This window comes from Molothrus ater, chromosome 1 (assembly GCF_012460135.2).
Source record: "Molothrus ater isolate BHLD 08-10-18 breed brown headed cowbird chromosome 1, BPBGC_Mater_1.1, whole genome shotgun sequence".
NCBI lineage: Eukaryota > Metazoa > Chordata > Aves > Passeriformes > Icteridae > Molothrus > Molothrus ater.
Genome location: NC_050478.2, coordinates 65,600,745 through 65,620,352, shown reverse-complemented (window position 1 = coordinate 65,620,352; position 19,608 = coordinate 65,600,745). Strand labels below are relative to the sequence as shown.

Sequence of the window (19,608 nt, the reverse complement as noted above, 5' to 3'; positions counted from 1 at the left end):
TAAACAACCTTCCCCATGATTCTCCTCAAAGCCCTGTAGTCCAGCAGCTCAGTCACCACATCAGATCCCAAAGGTACCACTGGTATGAGCAGGAGCTGAGGGCAAGGTCTGTCATTTGGCTTCTCTGGTTGGAAGTGGAAAGACTTATCTATCTGTGCTGGGGCCCAGGCTTTGTTTTGAGTTTCTGACAATTAAACTGTACTGGAGTATCAGTACAAAACAAATGATTTTAAAAAGAAGAGAGGTAGAGACAAAAACACCCAGCAAACCTGTACAGGCAGTTACCATAACTTTCTCTTCTTCCCTAATTCCCTCTGTGTTTTTCTTCTGTCTGTCTCTCCAATATATTTCCTCTCACCAGCATCTTTCAGCTTCAACAAAAATTGAGGGAGGAGTGTGTTTGTGTGTGGGCATGTGTAATTGCTTACATTCCCCTTGCAAATTTAGCTGGAGCCAGTTATCTAGATAGGCTGGGAATTACTGAATGCATGCACGCATCTCATTGAGTTCACTTAGTTTACAGTCTAGGCCTAGCATGTTAACTTCCCAGATTAGAATTTTTATCAGGTGCTTAACATATGAGAAGAACAATCTTATGTATACACATTATCTTTTTATTGCTCACAGTCAGCCTACAATGTGTTTTGTTTTTACTGAGCACCAGTGGCATTTGAAAGGTGAAAATAACACCCTGGTGAATGGCGTGCACAGTAGCTCTAAGCAAGGGGTTTTGGCAATGAGGATGGATTTAGACATTTAAGTACTGCAACTAGTTTCAAATCCTCTTTGAATGCAGGAATAATAAGAGAGATTTTTCTTTTTCACATTGACCATTAAGGAACACTTGTGCTACTCTCGGTTTTGCATGTTTATTGGAGTTTGCAAAGCAGATCTCCAGTGTTTTGGATGTTAACAAAATGTTGAGGCTAATAACAGAAATCAACTATATTGAGGAAAATTAGTAAACATGTGAATGGAGTGTAATTATATGGCAGGCAGCTTTATGTTAAACAGTGCTTTAAATTAACATGCTTTCTGTCAAAGCAATCATACAGTCAGTATAATTAGGTTACTTTTGCTGCGAGATTAACTGAAACCAAGAAAAAGGAAGAAAGTGTTGCCTTCGGATTTCCTGTTAAAATGGAGGGAAGATATTAAGCATAATATAAGCATATTAATATTACAGAAAGTTTCTCATTAGAAGAACTCGGCTTCTTGGTGAACTTTCTGAGCAGACATTTCTAATTACAGTGCTTGTTAGCCCAATTTGTTATCTAGCTAGCTTAGAAGTCACAGCACTGTTAAAATTATCTCTCCTCTTAATTTTTTCCAGACTTGATGAAGGGCAATCCAAACAAGAGCTGGCTTGCATTCACAGGTCTTTTACAGAGTGGTGTGAGGCTCATGAGGGAGTGCATTTATCAGTGACAACTTTTAACCATGGACACATCCTCACGTACGTTGTGCAAGAGAAGAGAAATCTGTGTAAACAGATGAACACAATTTTCTTATTCATAGCAGTTGCAGAGTTATCGTGAAAGAGGCAAACATTTCATATTTTCCACCAGTTTTCCATATGTCTGATGTCATAATGGCTTCACCAGAAGCTGCAATGAATTGGAGAAAGGATTTATCACAGCTACGTTTATTTTCCTCTACTTCATGGCTTCAGAATTCATGGAGGGATTGTTTGGCTTCAAGAGGAGGATTCACTTGCCTTTCCACTTGTGGTCCAGTATTACTATTGAATCTCCTGTTTGGAGACAGAGGAGAAGACATTTGGGATCTGAGGGGGAAGGCACAACAGAGTAGTCCTTCACACATCAGGGATGAGGAGGATGTGAAACAGGCCCCAGCCTCCCAACATCCCTGGGGAACTCTACCCATCTGGGAGTGGGAGTGAACTGCATGTCTTGGACCAGCTGCTCATGCTAAAGTGCTGCGGAAGTCAAATGAGCCTGGGATGTCCCCAGCAAGTAACAGATTACTCAATGACTGAGGAATTATTTGAAATCTGCCGTGGACCACACCCATTGAGAATAATTGTGCTTTGCCAGTGGGAGAAAGTGTCTGCCACCAAGCCAACCTAGCTTGTTGTAAGAGCATGTGAAAAGCTGGAGGATTCTCACATGGCTGGTCAGGACAGCACAGGACCTACTGAAATCCCACAGCTTTCTGAAGCACCAGTTATTTTGCTGCTGTGGGGCACCCAATAATCAACTGTTTATGGGTACCTTTTCTAACACACTGTCTCAGCCTCTCTTCTTCCTGTCCGATGATCATTCACTCATAGGAAACTCTGCTTTAAATGATCTTTCCTAGTGTTTCAGAGGCTCTGAAACACTAATTGCTGTATTGTATTGGTGTGTACTGACCAAATTGATATTTATGGGTGAGGGGAAAAAAAAAACCCCAAACCACAAAGAAAGAAAATAGCCTGGCAGGCCAGGACCAGCATGTTAACCAGCACTTCTTAATGTCTGGCCTCCACTGATGAATTTGTAAGCTCTGGTTTGTGAGAGGTTCTGATCCAGTCTGCCTCCAGTGGATAGCCAGATAGACTTATCACCAAAAATAGGACCTGTGACAAATAGTGCAAGTTTCCTTTACACAGTCAGTCATCTCTGCCTGAGGGATAAACTGCAGCTTTGGGGAGTGACAAATATGAAGGACATAAATGTGCCATCACAGGTTTGTGGTACAACTAGGATGAATGGATGAGTCAAAAGTAAATACTCATATTTAGTTTTCAAACTATGGGATTTAAATCCTGTAAAATCTGAGTTCCATTAATCATTGGCAATATAGCAAAATTATGGATATAAACATCATTTGGTCACTGAAAGGAATAGATAGACTCTGGACTCTTATTCTTTGCATGATACAACAAATACTCTGGAAAAGAATCTCAGTTTAAAAATCCCCCTGGATACTGTAATAACAAAGGGTAGAACCTGTGTCTGGAGTAGTAACTATGTGCAGAACATCAGCATTTTAGCATTCATACAAAACCTGCTGTTGATAAGCCTGTACCAGCATGGCTTCATGCCCCACACAGTTGCCCTTTGCATCCCTTCATTTGCCATTCAGGTTTCTGCAATCTCAACAGCTGCTTGGAATAATGACAGCATCAAGAATTCAATCTTATTATGGTATTGCTTTGTATTGCACAGATTTGTGAGCTGTCACATAGGCTGGATTTCCCAAGGCTACAGGGTATTAAGGGAGCTTGGTTTCAAAAGCCCATAAATACAAAAATAAAACTTAGGGAAAATAATCAGTTGTGAAAACATGTTATATGATTCTGGAAAATGCGCTGAATGCAAAAGAACTCCAAAAAAAAAAAGAGGAAAAACAGGCTAGAGGGAAGAATGTTGTTTAACTTTATTTCAGCCTTAGGTAAATAGGTTTCAGCAATGTCTTCCCAAGATATTTAAGAGCTCATAGAAGATCTGGAAGAGTGCATCCATCTATGCACTGAGCATGAGAAAGGTATTCCACCATAAGTTTTCTCTTTTTCCTCAAAGCAACAGCTCTTATTCCTGTTGAGCTGCCTTACCCCTTGCAATATAATATCTTTAATTTTTGTTTTTCGCCTAACAGTGTTCCTCAGCCAGCTGCTGGCAAAAGCTTCCCCTTCTAGTGGAGACAGCAAGCGCCTAGGCAGGTCTCTTGGAGCTGTTACCCACTCCAACAATCAGCCTCCTTTCCTCCCCTGTTTCTCTCCCAAAGGACAGTTCCACCATGTGGGGATAAGCATTTCTCTGGGAGAGCCCTTGGGCCCACAAAATCTTGCAAATAGAGGCAAAAGCATCAGGAGGCTTTTCAATTGCTGGTGGAGCAAGTAGCTGTTGCTAGCTATAGCTCCTCTCCAGCTGCATTTTAGAGTATTGAAATGAAGCAGCTGATGAATGTTATTTTGGTTTTTTTTTCAGATGTGTTAGATGGAAGACAAATGAATGTGCTCCATCTTCAAATGTGAGTTCTAGATAAGACACCTCACTTGAAAGGTTGCTCTGTCTGATGTGGAGAACTTTGATTCAAATTTCTCCCAAGGATCTGATTGTCCCAAACAGAGCAAACCCCAAGCAAGCACTGCTTTGCTTTATTTTTGAGGATTCTAGTTTGACTGGTCGAAGAAACATGAGATCAGTTGCCTGTGTGATGTTTTCCACCCATCAGGAAGGGGAGAAAGGATCACACGGTTCATCTTTGGTACTCAGACCCTGCAGCCAAGTTCTTGGCTGAGGTAAATTTATGGCAGTAAAAGAATCAGCTCATTGTTTCAAATTATCCTCTTTGGAGTTTCTCTATTGCTCAACATTGTCTTGTACTCTAGAAACTCTGGGATTTAAAACAAAAAGAAGTCATTACTGGTACTATTTTCTGTGCCTCTCAGGCTGTGCAGCTGGGTTGCCTTAGTTACCACCAATCCAACTGTGCAAGGGGAGGGAGAGGAGAGGCGCATGAGAGATAATACATTTTTAAAACCTCCAATGCTGTATGAAACAGTTTGTCTATAAATAATAAAAAGAATTTAGGGTCTGGCATCCTGAAAAGGAAAAATAAGGTTATATTATTCTACAGCCTAGATTTTCCAGCTCTCGGAAATGATTCTGCACCTTTTCGGTCAAGCACAGGACGTAGATTTAACATTTACTTGCTTGAACCTGGAAACTGCCATCTACAGACTTTGGAATAAGTTGGAACTAAATATACCTTTAAGTGTGAAAAAGAGTAAATACTTATGTATCTGGTTTTAGGAAAAATAATAATGGCCTGGAGTGTGGAAGAGCCCATATGAAGCATGGTTTGCTGTGGAACAAGCTTCATTAGCAGCCTATGGTCTGACACAGGATGCAAGTCCAGGAGGGAGCCAGGCTTTGCCTTCCTGGTGGAGCTGTTTGTTAATGCTTCTTGCACCTTTGAATAAACACCTCTGGGGAACTGTTCTTCATTTGAGTGGGAAAGAAATAAAAAGAAGCAACAGCCTCGGATTTTTTTCCACTGGGGAGAATCCTGGTGCCAGCAGCCCAGCCAGAGAGCTCTGCCTTGTCAGATCCCACCAGCATCAGGTCTAATTTTTTGGTGGCTTCAGGTGTTATTACACAAGGTGATTTCAGATGTGCCTATAGGAACCTAGTAGATATTTGTATTAACCTGTAACCCAAACTGCCTTCGGGGAATGAGCAAAAGAGAGATCAAATGTGCCCTTCCGTGTGCTTTATCTTTTGAGGGAGAAAGAAGGTGGGCAGAGTGGAGAGTATGGAAAGATGAAGAGGTCTGTCCTCTACCACCACTGATTGTTTTGCCTTGGGTGGGAGCAGGGTGGGGGAAGGGGGTGTGTTTTTTGTTTGTTTGGCTGGTTTTTTTGTTTTCTGCAGGATCATTTCCACTGCATCCTCTGCCTTATTGTGATGGGAAGGAGAGAGAGGAAAGGGTAGGATGAAAAAAAGTACATGGAGCCATTTTTGCTGTGGGAACAAAGGTATGTTGGAATCACATTTTCATTCAGTTTGCAGCTCTTTTTTCTCTGGCAATGCTGAACCAAAAATTTGTCTCAGTCAGGAATATATTAAAACTCTGGCACACTGTAATTTGGAATAGCTTCCCTGTGGCTATGTTTCAAGGCTTATTGGGACTTCATTATTGATACCAGCTTAAGGAAGTCCTACTCTTCTCTTGGGTGGACACAGCTGGGATGTGGATCAGTTAAAACACTTGGCACCAACATGGGGAACTGTAACTCAAGGGGAGTGTCTTGCACGTGGATGAAAACACCATGTAATTGTTAAGGCCAGGATTTTGTGGCTCCTTTGAAAAAAAGCAACTATGCATGGAAAGGCAGACCCACCACACAGATGAGGCCTCCAGGGATCACAAGAGCACACCAGATATCAATATTGTGAATATTGTGTATTGTTTATATACATACTCTGAGGTTACATTCATGCTACCACAACTGGGGTGCTTTTTAGCCCCTCTGTGTGCACAGTAAAGTTGAGTGCTTGCCCAAGTTTCTTTAGTCAGCTGTTGAATATGCATCTAATTTTTGCAGTTAATTTGATCTCTGCTTGGCACAATATTTTGTCCAATCAGTTAACACATTGGAAATCAAATTATTTTTATTCTGATTATCTCCAGCTTATGCAGCAGGCATATCCTAGCCCTAAAATTACTAATATGTACTCAGTGATAAAAAAAATCTGATACATAAATATATCAGATATCTCATATAAAGACTCATGCCATCATGTGGTGATGGTGTGGTCTTTGATTAGCAGTAGTTACTATTTATATATGATGCCTCTTAAACCAGAGCTAGTGCAGAAAGGCTGCAGATCTGTTTTCATTTACCAGCAATCCTCATCTCATATGATGATTTTGCAGAACAGAATGTGGCCAAAATCTCCAAACATGGGCATGTAGAACGAGCATCTTGTTTGCAAAGGTAGCAAGCAGTGAAGGTGGTTATTCAGCACATTTGAAAGCCAATCTGCTGCTTTTAGGTAGCTGAGTACGGGTGGTGAGAGACTAACTACAGACACTCTACGTTGGCTTGACAGGCATGTGAGACTTTGCAAAATGGATCATGCATCAAATGTTCCCTGAGAACAGAGGGAGGTTGTCTTATTTATTTTCAGAGGTGTTTTTGCAGTGCTTTTTCTTTAATCAGAAAGCTAGTTTAAGAAATTGCTAATGTTCCCACATTTGTCCTAAATAAAATACACACATTTTCCTGACAGAAACACTTTCATCCTCAAAAATTCAATCTTGAATGAAAAAGGAGAGGAAACCAGAATGAATAATAATGACAGAAATAATAATAACAACAATAATAACAATAGTATCCCATGCCAAACCCTCAAAGGTGCTTCCTCAGTTCTCTCTTTCTTCCACTTGTTAAATATGCTTTCCTAAACTGCGTTTTTTTTCCCCCCTCCAACTGCCCATTATGTCCAAGGAAGCTGCTTTTCACTTTTTTTAGGTCACTACTGGTCATACCACTACTAAAGCAGAAGGGAAAAATTTTCAACGGTTTATAAAAGTTTCCAAAGTGCTGTTTTAGTCATGGAGCTGCTGCTGCTGCTGCAGTGCTTTTCCTTGGATACATGAATGCATTCCTGTAAATTTGCAGTAAACGCTGCTAATCCCTAGTCTGACAAACAGCATGTGATGCAGTTGTAAGAGTTTTAGCCTAAGACATGTGGCTTCTCTGGACCCTTCTTTGAACAGAAATTCAAAATCCAGTGATTATGCTGATTAGAGGTGCTTCTTGACCCAAATTAGAGGAAGCTGGTCCAACCTTTGTCTGGCAGGGTTGGGATCCTTGCTCCAATCTGTTCTCTATTTGTTAGCAGGCGGGTGGGACACAACAATGACTATTTGACACCCAAGTGCCACCATCCCAACAACTTCCCCAGTGTACTCATGCCCCCTTCCTCTTCCTGCCTGCCTGGGCAATCACAGCAGTTCATTTCAGGGGTATTTTTGTCATATGCATAGAAGTAAGGAAGAAAACTTGGACTGACCCCATATCATGCGGTTGAGGAACTCTCCAAAGTTGTAGAAGGCGACAATGATGGCAAGGCTACCGGCAAAAAAGGCTGCTAGTCCAGGGGGGTTGAACAAAGCAAAGAGAGGATATACCCACTCTCCTGTTACAGAATAAATCCACAGGACCCTAGGGAAGGAAGGAGAGAATTGACCTTAGGTTAGGACCATTCAATTAGAAGAACCACTTCAAAATTTCCAGCTCCTGAGGGGCTGAGTTATCAAAACAGGCTTGATACAGAGAAAATTAGCTCAGCTGTCAATACATCTCCTCGGCACTTGGGCTATTTGCTGTGAAGCACACTTGAGCCAGTGCTAAATTAGATGGGTTTCAGTGCAGGTTGAAATGCACACAATATTTTTCTGTCACCCTGGTGGAATTTTGCTATTAACAGCAGTAAAAGCACAGTAAAATAGCAAAATGCTCAGGAACAGGGATGTGCACTTGGCTATGCTAGCGAAGCTTATTCAAATAAGCTATCACATATGTTTGCTCTTTAGATACAACAGCCTTTCAGCCCCTATCCAGATCCCTAGAGTCTGTGGGGACACAGAGCTGTTCCTCCCTGTCTCAATCCTTCTGCTGTTGACCACTGTTTTGAGGAGTGCAAAGAAGTTTTCAAGAGGTGAGAGAGCAAGGGGAATTCTCCAGCAGCTTTTCTTTTGTAAGAGAAGGAAAAGAAGAAGAATGGCTAGGTGGGAAACAGATGTGGCTGCTTCACCCTTTTGTGCCAGAACTGTTTGCAAAGCATGGTTTGGAAAAGAAAGAAGATTAATATGCCGGCTTTATAGGGTTTCTTTTCTTCTAATTGTGCCCTCTCTTTCTGCCTTTTTTATTCTCTCAGAAAATATCTTGTAGTGGCTGTCAGTTTGCTGGTAATATGTTCATTGTTTATGGCTCATATGAGTAGTTAATAGAGAATGCCTGAACTAAAGAATATAAAAGTGGTCTTTATATATCTTAAGTATAGGAAAAATGCTTTTTTGTGAATATTTTTTGTGAATAAAATTATTTATATTTGTATTGATTATGTAAAGAATTTAAAGTATGTAAAGAAATAGGGTATGTCTGCATTGATTGTTATCAGGATGTGCCATTTTAACAAGGATAATACTTCCCTAAAACAAACTTTTGGGTCCAAATGGTCCTAAAAACTTTAATTCTTCATTTAAAAAAACATATCTGAGTATTATGCCATACTTTCCACCACCAGTGCTAACATAGGAACACAATTGCAATTTTTTCTGATGTCACCCAGCATGCTACTGAGCATCATGCCTCAAAGAGAAGTGAAAAATGGGCTGCCACACTATCCTGAAACTGTGTCATGACACTGAGGAATGGGAGAATGCTAAGGAGGAAAAAAAAAAAGGCTGAAAGGATGCTTCTTCCTTTCTCTAGTAAAAAAAGGAAGAAGTGGGGCATAAAAAGGTGGTTTTGTCTTGCCTGTAAATAAAGATTTACTATCTTCACCTGAGGGATAGAGTGGAGCAATGGAGGGAATTGATAGTAGAGATGTCTGGACTGAGCATGGAAATATTTAAATGTAGGGATTCATTTTTATGATTCAATATTTTTTCATCTAACAAACAGAGCTGTGAAACACCTAAGTAATTTAAAAAGAAAAAAAAAAGAAAAAAAAGCCTGCAGAAAAGGCCCCTGAGAGGCTGAGCAGAAACACTGAATTCCAAGTGCTAAGTGGAGTGCAAATGTCAGCATGTGCTCTTCACTGCACAGGACTCCTCTTTTCATATCGTACCTCCAACAGTAAAACAGAGAGTGACAACCACCTTTCTTTTATATAACAAGGAACTAAGTTATCTTCATGCAATTTGGCCAGCTGGTGTGTCTCATTTGAAGCACTCCAACCTGTATTTTCAAACCCAAATAAATGACTGTTCAAAGCCACAGTGACACCCTCTCTGCTGCGAGGTGGAACTGGCTGCTCAGTTTCTCTGCTGCCGTGGAGGGACCAGTCACTTCTCAGCCCATTGGCGCTGCAGCAATGGCAGTGACAGTCCAAGGAGAGGCTTGGAGGAAGGACTCTGTTGCTTGTGAAACATATGGTGCCCAAATGGAGCTATTAAATCACCAGGTTGTAGCACCAACAGTAAAATATGTACATGTGTTGAGATTTCAGTGCACAGGCCAGAAAATTTTTCTATTGGTTGAAAGCTGTTGTCTGTGGTTTGCAGGGAGCCACGAAGTAGAAGCAAAAAGAAAGCAGGCAGGAGGTTCCTTGCTGATTTGAAAACTCTATTAACATCCTAATATCTTTTATCCTCTCATCAGGGCCCTGGCACATAGGGAACAAGCTCTCTAAGGGACCACCTTCCTCTCAGGACTCTGGCAACACGACGCAGCACCAATTCATAGAAAAGGTTTGGAGGGCTCCAATGTGTTGATGCTTGTGTTGATCTTCATTCTTTGGTGTGGATTCAGGACCTGATATGAGCCACGTCTCCTGAGGGATGAAATTGCTCAGCTGGTAGGGATTTTAGGGGAAAGCACGGCTCACATGGCTGTAAGAGCAGTCTCGTCTCAAAGACAGTAAAACCCAAATGTTGTCATAAGACAAGCAAAACAAAGCTGGCATTAAGCAATGGGGTGAATCAGAACATAGAAAAGGAATTTAGGAAGCCATGGTCGTAATCCTATTAGGCTCTGGGCAGGATTAGAATAAATGGCTCCTAATTTGCTTATGTAATGTATCAGCGAAGTCCTCCGTTTCCACAGCCACTCTGATGGGCTTCAAGTCACTCCAGTGTTTCATCTGAACGGTTTATTTTCTATTTCAGATTTTCACTCACTGGGCTGAAGATGGTCTCTAGATGAGAGTGAAAATTGGTGAGTAGGAATGGGAAGGATGGGTTTCCTCATAATTCCAGTGACTTCTCGGAAGTCTTTGCATGAGGACAAGTCCCTTCCTCGCTGACCAGTATCCTCTTGTTGTTATACACATGCTCTATATTGTTCCCCCTAAAGCCAGGATGTTTCCTCAGCTCTGGAAAGTTGTATAATACCCTGAAATTATACAGCCCCCTTCCTGAGTTGGGTCTCAATACAAAGCATCCTCTGAGAGCTTTGAGGTTTTGGCAGCTGCCCATAGTTACATGGGGTGGCAGTGCCTCCATATCCCAGCACTGCAGCCAGGATACAATGAGCAAACCCACTCCACAGGTGCATGACACACACACAGCAGGTGGACAGATGGCTATGAATGGTGAGAGGTGCTGATTAGATATAGTTTATTTTCTCAGTATCATTCTCCAACAGGCTGGGGATCAATGGGTGCATTGCTGGAAATGTGGGCAGTGTCCACTGGTGGAGTGGGAGGTGGTGGTGGGCAGATGTCTCCTCACTACCCACCAGTTTGCACCTGGCTCTGCATATCATTTTCTGTCTCAAGTTTCTAAAACCAGGCACGTGTCCCTGCCAAACACTGAACTGAGTTTTACTCCTCTCCTGCTCCCGTGACCCCCAGACCTTTTGGGATTTTCTGGTTTTGCAGCTAGCAGGACAGTGAGTGGAGGTAAATTTGATGGTACCAATAGAAATAAAAACTCCAGTCCAGAAGAAATTACTCAAATTATCCCTGAATTTATGGCACTTTAGTCACTTTCCTTTAAGAGGCCTTACAAGAGCAGGAGACACTGTGTAAGGTCTCAAGACCTATACTGTGTTTGAAGAAACCTGCCTTGTTTACATTTGGAAATAGTTTTCATGGGTCTCAGCTGAAGTTTAAATGATTTCTCCACAGAAAAGACTGCTGTCCTCCTTGTGTCTGGGTGGGAACTTTTGGTCAAAAGTACAGCAACTGGCTTCATTTTAAAAAGTAGATTACTTGGAGAAAAAATACTTAAATTCTTACCAACTGATATACAGAAAAGCGACAAATCCCAGTAGGATCAATCCCTTCTTCTTTGCTGGGTAACGATGCGGCAAGGCAAGGATTTCCAGGAGAGCAAATGGCAATACAGCCGTGTGCTGAGGAAAAAAGAGACTCTGTCACTGACAGATCATAGTGCCTTGCCTTCAGTCATTGCTGATCATAAAGTTCAGGCACCTGCTCAGAAGCAAGGAATTATTTAACAATACTGAGAATAATTATATACAAATGTGCATACTTCATTTTTTACAATGAAGTACCCCCAGAGTAATAAGCAAAAAAATTTTCTTGTTAATAAGATATAAAAATGAGTCTTGCCTGTAGCGTGGTCTATCTTTATAATAGGTGAACTCTTTTTGCATTTTGTAATGCAAGAATTGTTTTATAATTCCTATTACAGTACAAAAGATATTGAGCTCTATCATTATGTGCAGTTGAGGATGTCAGAAGAGTGCTCCTTGAACTCACTGAGCAATTGCTGAATTGCCTTCATATTCTCTTCTAGTCATTATTGTACTTTATATAGTATCATTTATTACTTGCTCCAGTGCAATCCCAGTGTGTTGTGCTTCCCTTTGTAAATGGAAAAATGGGGCTGTAAACATACAGGAGACTTCAGTTAGCTGTGATTGAAGGTGATGAAGAAACTTCAAGCAAGTTTATCCCAGAATCAGAAAGGAATTAAATTGATGGAGAAATGTGTTTTTCTTCTTTTTCTTTTTTTTTTTTTTTTCATGTTGAAGAATTTAAATTGCAGTTTCAGCTTCAAGGACTTTAATGCTGTCTGAGCATGGAGGATTTTCAGCTCTGGGCAGACAGTTTGGTGGCACTGACTGTTTTGTGGTGAGGAGCTGCCTCCAAGAGGGATACTCCTCACCATGGGGATGCTGAGAGCACAGCAGAAAGCCTTCTGGGCTCAGATGTTAAATGGGCAATGAAGGGATTCATGGGATGCTAATGCCTCAAATTTTTGACTGATTTGAAACAATTTTAGAAAATAATTTGCCTGGGTGAAATTTCCCCACTGAAAATTTTGTATTCCTTGTGCAAGCAAACAATAACTTTGTATTGCAATACCGAGGACAGATGGCTTAAACAATGTTGGGGAGCAGCAAAGCAAAACTAGTCAATGAAATGCATCAGGAGAAAAACTGTAGTAACAACTGTAGCTGATTAGTTGCTTAATTTCCTGGTAATTAAGTAAATAGTTTCATAGGTGGATGGGGGAGGTATGGAAGGAGGGCAACAGAGAAAGATAGATAGAGTTTTAAATAGAAAAAATGTCAAACTCAGGATTTTTTTTGTCTTTCTCCCTAAAGGCATAACCTACTGGGTGTATCGTATGAAGATTTCTCTTGTCCCAGATAAATGGTTCTAACATTTTTAATGTACATGTTTTTCAGAAACTGTGGCCAGTATCTGATTTGATAATAGTGTCAAAGTTTTATTGCCTTGTATTTATGCTAGAGCTTGTGAAAAATACACCTTAATTTCTTTAAATGCACAGTGAGCTATAAACAGCATGCATGCATTTAGCTATTTGTTTAAGAGATGGATGTCCACTTTTGTCTGCTGCTTCCAAGTAACCACTCCCTGGAAGCTGAGTGTCCTTCCTCAGCCCTCCTACCAAAACCAGGAGCTGCAATTCATACCTGGCTATCCTTCTATCAAAATAACCATTCCATCTCAGTTATTAATTTTTCAGAGAAAAGAGATAGAAAATATTTCATTTATGTTCCAGTCCTTTTCAGTCATTGGCACTGTTCTCTTCTTCTGTTCTGTTTCACAAAGATATTCTTCAGCTCTACAACCTGCTTGGTTGATTGCAGAAGTTTTGTATCAGTACAAGTGATTCCTGAATTCATTTAACCAGAAAAATATCTTCAGTGCACACAGTTTTCATATGTAATCCCTGTAACTTCTTTTAGTCAGAAATCTATGTGTTAAGCTGCTTTGAAAAACAGTTATAAGAGTTTCTTTTCCATAGCTGAACAATAGTTTGTCCTTGAACAAATCCCAAAATGCCCATGGCAAGGCAGCAGTGGTGGAAAACCTGCACCTTGTCCTCATTTTTAGGTTTTAGCCTAAGCCTTTGGCGGGCATGCTGATTTAGAGCACCTCATTTTGACAGGTATTTTGGAGCATGCCCAGGAAAGAGCAGCACAAAGAGCCAGAAAGTATGAACAGTGAAGCAGCCTAAAGGCAGGCATAGAAACTGTGAATGCACTGAATGTGTTGTTGCATCTAGAGAGGAGAAGAAAATGAGAAGTTTCAAAGGGAAGTTTCAAAGGCCTAAGAGATTGGTGCAGTGATGGCTGTGATGAGCGAGTGTTCCATGTCCATCGTGTCCCTGACCTGGGGTGAGTGTCTCAGTGTTCCACAAGAGAGATGCAGCTTCCTGCTGGGAAGCACATATGCTCCAGCAGCACACAGACAACGTGTGGACAGCAGGACACAGTCACAGGGAGAGGCTGGGGGTGGTGAGGGGCAGCCTGCTGCTCAAACACGCCGTGCATCGGCACTGCTGCTGAGCAGCGGGCCGGTAGTGCCTGCAAAAGATTGCTGGGAGATCTGCTTTGTAGTCTGTGCTGGTTTACAAAAGGCTGATGTGCTTTACTGCTCATTTTTGTCAGGCTTCTCCACTTATATAGGAGTTAGAGAAAACACTCGGGAGCTTATAAATCAATAGAAGCTTGAAAGTTACTGGCAAAACTGGAAAATTTGCCTGCTTTTGGGAATAGCCAGGAGTTTAGTGGAAGGGGTAGGTTGAAATTTCTGCTATTCCTGATTCAATGATCTTTCCATTGCTTTTAAGAGCTTTTCCATGTCTAAGGACAGCAAGAGCATTCAGGAGTTGGACTATCTGCCTCTTGTTTTGCAAATAGTTTCCTAAAGTTCTTGGAGCTATACTGATTTGGAAAAACAAATGCAAAAAAAAAACCCCAAAAACAAAGAAAGAAATTTGTTGTGGCATAGAAAAGCTGCAAGCTTCTCTCTTCCCAAGTCCAGTGATGTCACTGGCCCATGACTGTGTGCTGTGTTTCTGTTCAAATAATTGCATCTTTTAAAATATATTTTGCAAGTATATTAACTAGATGTGGGGGGGTTTTGTAGAGTCATTTAAATTTGCTGTGAAAATGCCTTCTTGAAACAGATTTCTACAACAGTTCTCAGCTTCCTCAAGCACCCCCAGGACAATTAAAAAAAATATTATTTTTCCTTTGTGGATATAAAGGCGTTTTTATTTTCATTTATCCCTCTGCCCCCCAATTCCTTCTCATGTACACCCCAGGCTCGTAAACATGTGGGAAAATCTTTCCTCACACTTCTGCTATCCCAGAGCCTATTTCTGCCAAGCCAAATTTGTGCATTAACAGTAAAATCACAGAGGAATTCGTATGGAATACCCAAGCAAGTTTATGACAGCAGATGAGTGTTTGTAGAGCAGACACCAGGGGAATGTGTGGATGGCTACAGGGCGCAGAGCCTGCCCTTCGCCTACAACACACAATTGGCTTTCCACATGATTTCCCTCTCACAGCCCAGAGACGTTGACTTTGGCAACATCATTAGTGATAGAGCATATATCATGGTTAATCAGATCTGCTGAAAGGCTATAAAGGCTTCTCATATCCTTTTCTAAAAAAAAAAATAAAAAATAAAAGAAGGATGAAAAAAAAGATGTATTTTTTCATCTGCATTATTTTTAACTGTAGGTCTCTGGTGCATAGTCATTAAATATACTTTCAATCCTACTTAGCAGCGTTTCATATTCTTAAACTGACGTATGTCTGAGGAGCACAGTATTTGTATGGGGCCAAATTAAAATATACAGTTTTGCCTCTTCCTTTAAAGAAAACTTAATGATTAAGCTCAGATTGACACAGATCAAAACATTGGCAAAACTTGCTGGAAACAGTGACTCATTTTTTATTTCAATTAACAGTTTCTCAGTTTCACATATAAACAATGAAACTGTCAAAAATAATTATCACAGAGGGAGAGGAAAAAAACCCACCTATTTCACTCCAAGATAAGGAAAACAGGCTAAAACAATAGCTGTGTGTACTGATCAGGCTATCAATGAACCAAACTGAATCAGAGAGCTTTTCCCTACTCTTGGCAAGGAACCTCTACTACTTATTTTTTATGTTCTTTGAAATATTAATGTATTTATTTGTCTAACAACCTCTGTTTGTTGAGGAAAGCTTTCAGCCTACAAATTTTGCAAGAGCAGAATTTTTTTAATTTCTTCCTAGAGCGAAGAGATAAAAGTGATGGGACTTTCAAAATTATCAGAGACATTTAGCTAACTAATCACACTTGTAGCCTAAGTTCTGCTTCTAAACATTCCATTTTAAAATCCTTTGTGTCTCTTTTTGGCAGTCACTGTGATTTTCCATTTGGTTTTAGTTTCTTTGCTTCTTTCCTGAAAAACTCAGGTGAAACTGAACTAGTTATAAAATTACAAATTTATTTTTGTTGCTTGTACAAACTCTGGCATATGAATACAGGGGGAAGAATGTTTCTTAAACATATTCTGAGCTTTATCTCAAATATTGGCACGTTAACTTTTCTCCTGCAGACAAGAACATTCCCCTGCTTCTTTACTTTTTGTTTCCTACCCTGTGTTGAATGTTTCCCAGGATACACTTCAGGTTCATGAATTTAAGTCCTCTCTGAATATTATTTCCAGTGTTTGCTAAGACCATATGGAATTTTTACTTCCCGTATTTTGAATAATTAATGTATTTATTTAATGCTATATCCTCATTTTGCCGTTGAAAATTCAAGTAAGAGCAAGCTTCCTGGGGCTGAGAAGGCAGGGTTGGGTAGAGTTTGTGCTCAGCTGCAGCCTCCAGCCTAGGCAGCTCATGAAAAGTCTCCCCAGAGCTGCTGAGATCACTGGTGCTCCTGACGCGTGTCGCAGTTGACTCGGTGTGACCTTGTTTGACTCCGGAGCAAAGGAAATGATGCCTTGCTTGACCAGAGCTGTTTGTTTCTAATTCGTCTGCATTTACATACCCTCCATGTCTGCTTTCCATTAACATGTGAGACTTTAGGGAGGGTCTTTTCACAAACAGTTACCACTGGCCAAACTAAACTCCACTGGGCACAGTTGGAGACCATCAAGTGCTTTTGAAAAACTGCCTGTGTTTCTCCTTTCAGACCAATTCCCCACAGAGCCTGTGTGCTGACAAGCAGTCGTGGCCAATACTCGTGCTTCTCTCTTCCCCATTGGTATGTTACTGCAAAGTAAGAGGAAAAACCCACTTTGGTGTTGCCTTATGAGGCTCATAAGCCAGTGTTCATTGGTTGTCCCTTGAGGTGTTTACTCAGATACTCAGCTCTTTGTTGGAAAATGTCCCCTTGTCTATGGAAATTTCCTTCAGTTGGATGCTTTCATGAACAATTACAGCCTGTGTTATCTGAGCATAATAAAACTAAAGGGCTTCCTGTCACCATAACCTCTGTTTAGTTTTTATACTCATAATTTTCCAAATCTCTGTATGGTCTCTACTTTCTTGGCTTAATTTTGGAACTAATTCCCTCTTTTGATTTATTTTGCTATTATTTTGTCTGTGTTCAAATGCCTCCTTCAAAATTTTCTTTTGCAATCTTTCCCTATACATTTTTCTTCTTCCCTTAACCTCTCTTCATTTTTCAGGGTGGAAGGGGCTTAAGCTTTATTGTTCATTTTATTTCTTTAACTAGCACCTTGCCATGTTTAGTTGAAGATATAATTCTCTTAGGGTCGCTACATGTCTTTTGTGTTTCCAACCATTAGTGCATTTTCAGGGAACCACGGATTTATTTTATGGATAGAGCAGGAGGCACGGGGAGTCCTGTTATTGAGCAGGTGTGTAGCAGATTAGTGAGGAAGATACTGTTCAATTTAATTCCAGCAGCATTCCTCTCTGAACCATCAGCTACTACCTGTTTCTGCCCTTTCCAGATCCATTCATTCTCACCTGTAAAGCAACATAATTTTTTTTTTCTCAGATGTGTAGGTAGTTTGGGAACATTATAGTGAAAAATGGATGAAACATTAGACCAATTGTATGATCAAAGGTAAAAGAGCTTCAGAGATATTTTCTTGCCTGCACACATGCATTTTTGGGAATAAGGCCCTGGCTGAATATCCTATTGCTTACTAGCAAATGTTTTGTCTCAATGTCAATGCCAGAATTTTAATTGCCTTTCTCCCTGACATTAGATATGTAGTCTAAGAAACTGATGTTGCACTGCAGCTGGAGGCTGACATGAGACTGAAGTGACACATCCTTTGCTGTGGAATATTTTTCTCCAGCTGTTCCTGTGCAGGGAGGGTTACGGAGACTGCACCTGTGCACGCTGGGGTAGCAGCAGCCCAGGAGGATTCCCTGCCGTAACATTTGTCTGTGAAACACATACTTTCTCCCTGAGGAAATGGGCTTATGTCAACAAAAATGGAAACTTCAAAAAAATCTGTGTAGTGCTGGGAAAAGCTAAGCATCTTTGCTCTTAAATGTGTGCGGTGATTAATTTTGTGTGCCATATTCCTCACACACGCATTCTTCTTCTTTTGCCAAAAGCTGAATGTAATTGGCAGCCTGTGAATGTCCATAGTTGCCAGACAGCTTAAAATTGAGATACTGTGAAATGCAAACAAATGGAAATGTTTCTCCCTTGTGTAAATATGCAAGAATTATTAAGCATTAAATAATGCTTGCAAAGAGAATCGTTTAAGATGGCCAAAGATGAACCTGAGGTTGTTCTTGTGTACACACCTGGAGTAGGAGTCAAGTTAGAGTGGCCTGGACAAGAGGGTTCTGCCCTACGAACTGAATTTGCACCCCCTTTTTCGGTTAGTGATGCAGCAGCTTCCTGAAATAGCTGTAGTAAGATGTAATCCTTCACACAGATACCCTCACATGAGGGTAAGAGTAACTTATGTTCACATAACTTACATTTTTTCCAGATGGATGTAAATCACACTGATCCAAAATACCATTTCCGTTGATGTAGATGTGTCCGCACTGGGGAAGGTGAGGTAGAGCTAGGTAGGCAATCACAAGCAGCTTGTATATTATACCAAGAAGATCCAAGATGAGAGGGGACATAGTGAGTCCTGCTGGTACTCCTACTGTCAAGGCATCGGTGGCCTGCTTCAGTGAAGGAAAATTACTTGTATGTACCTTGCTTGTTCTCTCACTCCCTTACATTTTCATTTTTTATTTTCAGGTACAGCTTAGCCACAACAGGGCAAAGTGCAAAGGAGCTTCAGAAGCTCAGGCAATGGGGAATCTGTTGTCATCTTTGCTGAAAGTCTGCCAGGTAAGAGATGTTTCTTCTGAGCCTCCATTTACCTTCCTTCCTTGTCTATTCTCAGCTTTATAGCTTACAATATCTTCTGAACATGCACAATTCATAACCATATGTCAGTAGAGTGCCCGTGGAACTAAAATGCTGGTTTTTGTAAAGGTGAAAGGGTAACACAGCTACAGGGTAAATTAGAAAAAGAGGTGGCCAAACTCAACTTAGCTGCAGTCTGAAAATAAAGAAAACTGTGCCAACAGACTGAAAATATAAATCTTCTTTTACAAAACACAATTGTACCATTTCTATTTTTGTGAACACATCTGCTCCACATTTATATGTATCTTTTGTTATAGATCAAAAATGTTTTTGAGTTATCTCTTCTGACCCACCAGTGGCCCACTTTATTTAGCATTCAATTCTGTCAGACCTTTCAAAATGTAGTGTTCCCCAATACTGCCATTAAGTTGAATAATACATGCACATGGTTTAATCCAAGCTGTCTCCAGCAGTTAGTCTCCTTCTGGAGAGTATCCAGATGTTGCTTGAAAAGGATGACTGGGAAAGAAATAAACAAATTCACTTGATGAATTGGCCAGCATATCTTTTGTCTCAGCCATCTTCCACTTCAAAAATCTTGTTCAAATAAAATAATTGTGCTTGAGACATAAGTAGAGTGGATTTTTTTCATCCCTGAAGGTCAAGGTTTAAAGATGGTAAAACATAATTATCCCAGGCAAACAGAAGTGGAAACAGAGGCCCAACTTTTGGGTTAAACTCAGTAGAAAAGCAAAGAGAGAAACCTAGATAGTCTGGAATATTTGGTCTCCTTCAACTATGAGCAAAATTGCTTTCTACATTAACC

At 40.6% G+C, this 19,608-nt stretch overlaps 1 protein-coding gene and 1 long non-coding RNA gene across 2 annotated transcripts in view; one reads left to right on the top strand and one right to left on the bottom strand.

Annotated features, from left to right (window-relative positions):
• Positions 1–593: 593 nt before the first annotated feature.
• The window catches only part of ADTRP (androgen dependent TFPI regulating protein), a 30,515-nt gene continuing 11,500 nt past the window's right edge, over positions 594–19,608 (bottom strand). Inside the window, exons 4-6 of the mRNA XM_036406647.2 lie at positions 11,427–11,542; positions 7,533–7,684; positions 594–1,753 (exon numbers count right to left, since the gene is read on the bottom strand). Coding sequence (XP_036262540.1) covers positions 1,710–1,753; positions 7,533–7,684; positions 11,427–11,542 — 312 coding nt within the window. The 3' untranslated portion in view covers positions 594–1,709. The remainder of the gene's footprint in view (positions 1,754–7,532; positions 7,685–11,426; positions 11,543–19,608) is intronic.
• Positions 9,846–18,698, top strand: LOC129046992 (uncharacterized). Its single transcript, XR_008508912.1, has 3 exons — positions 9,846–9,936; positions 10,354–10,402; positions 18,669–18,698. It is a non-coding gene; the product is annotated as an uncharacterized LOC129046992 (long non-coding RNA).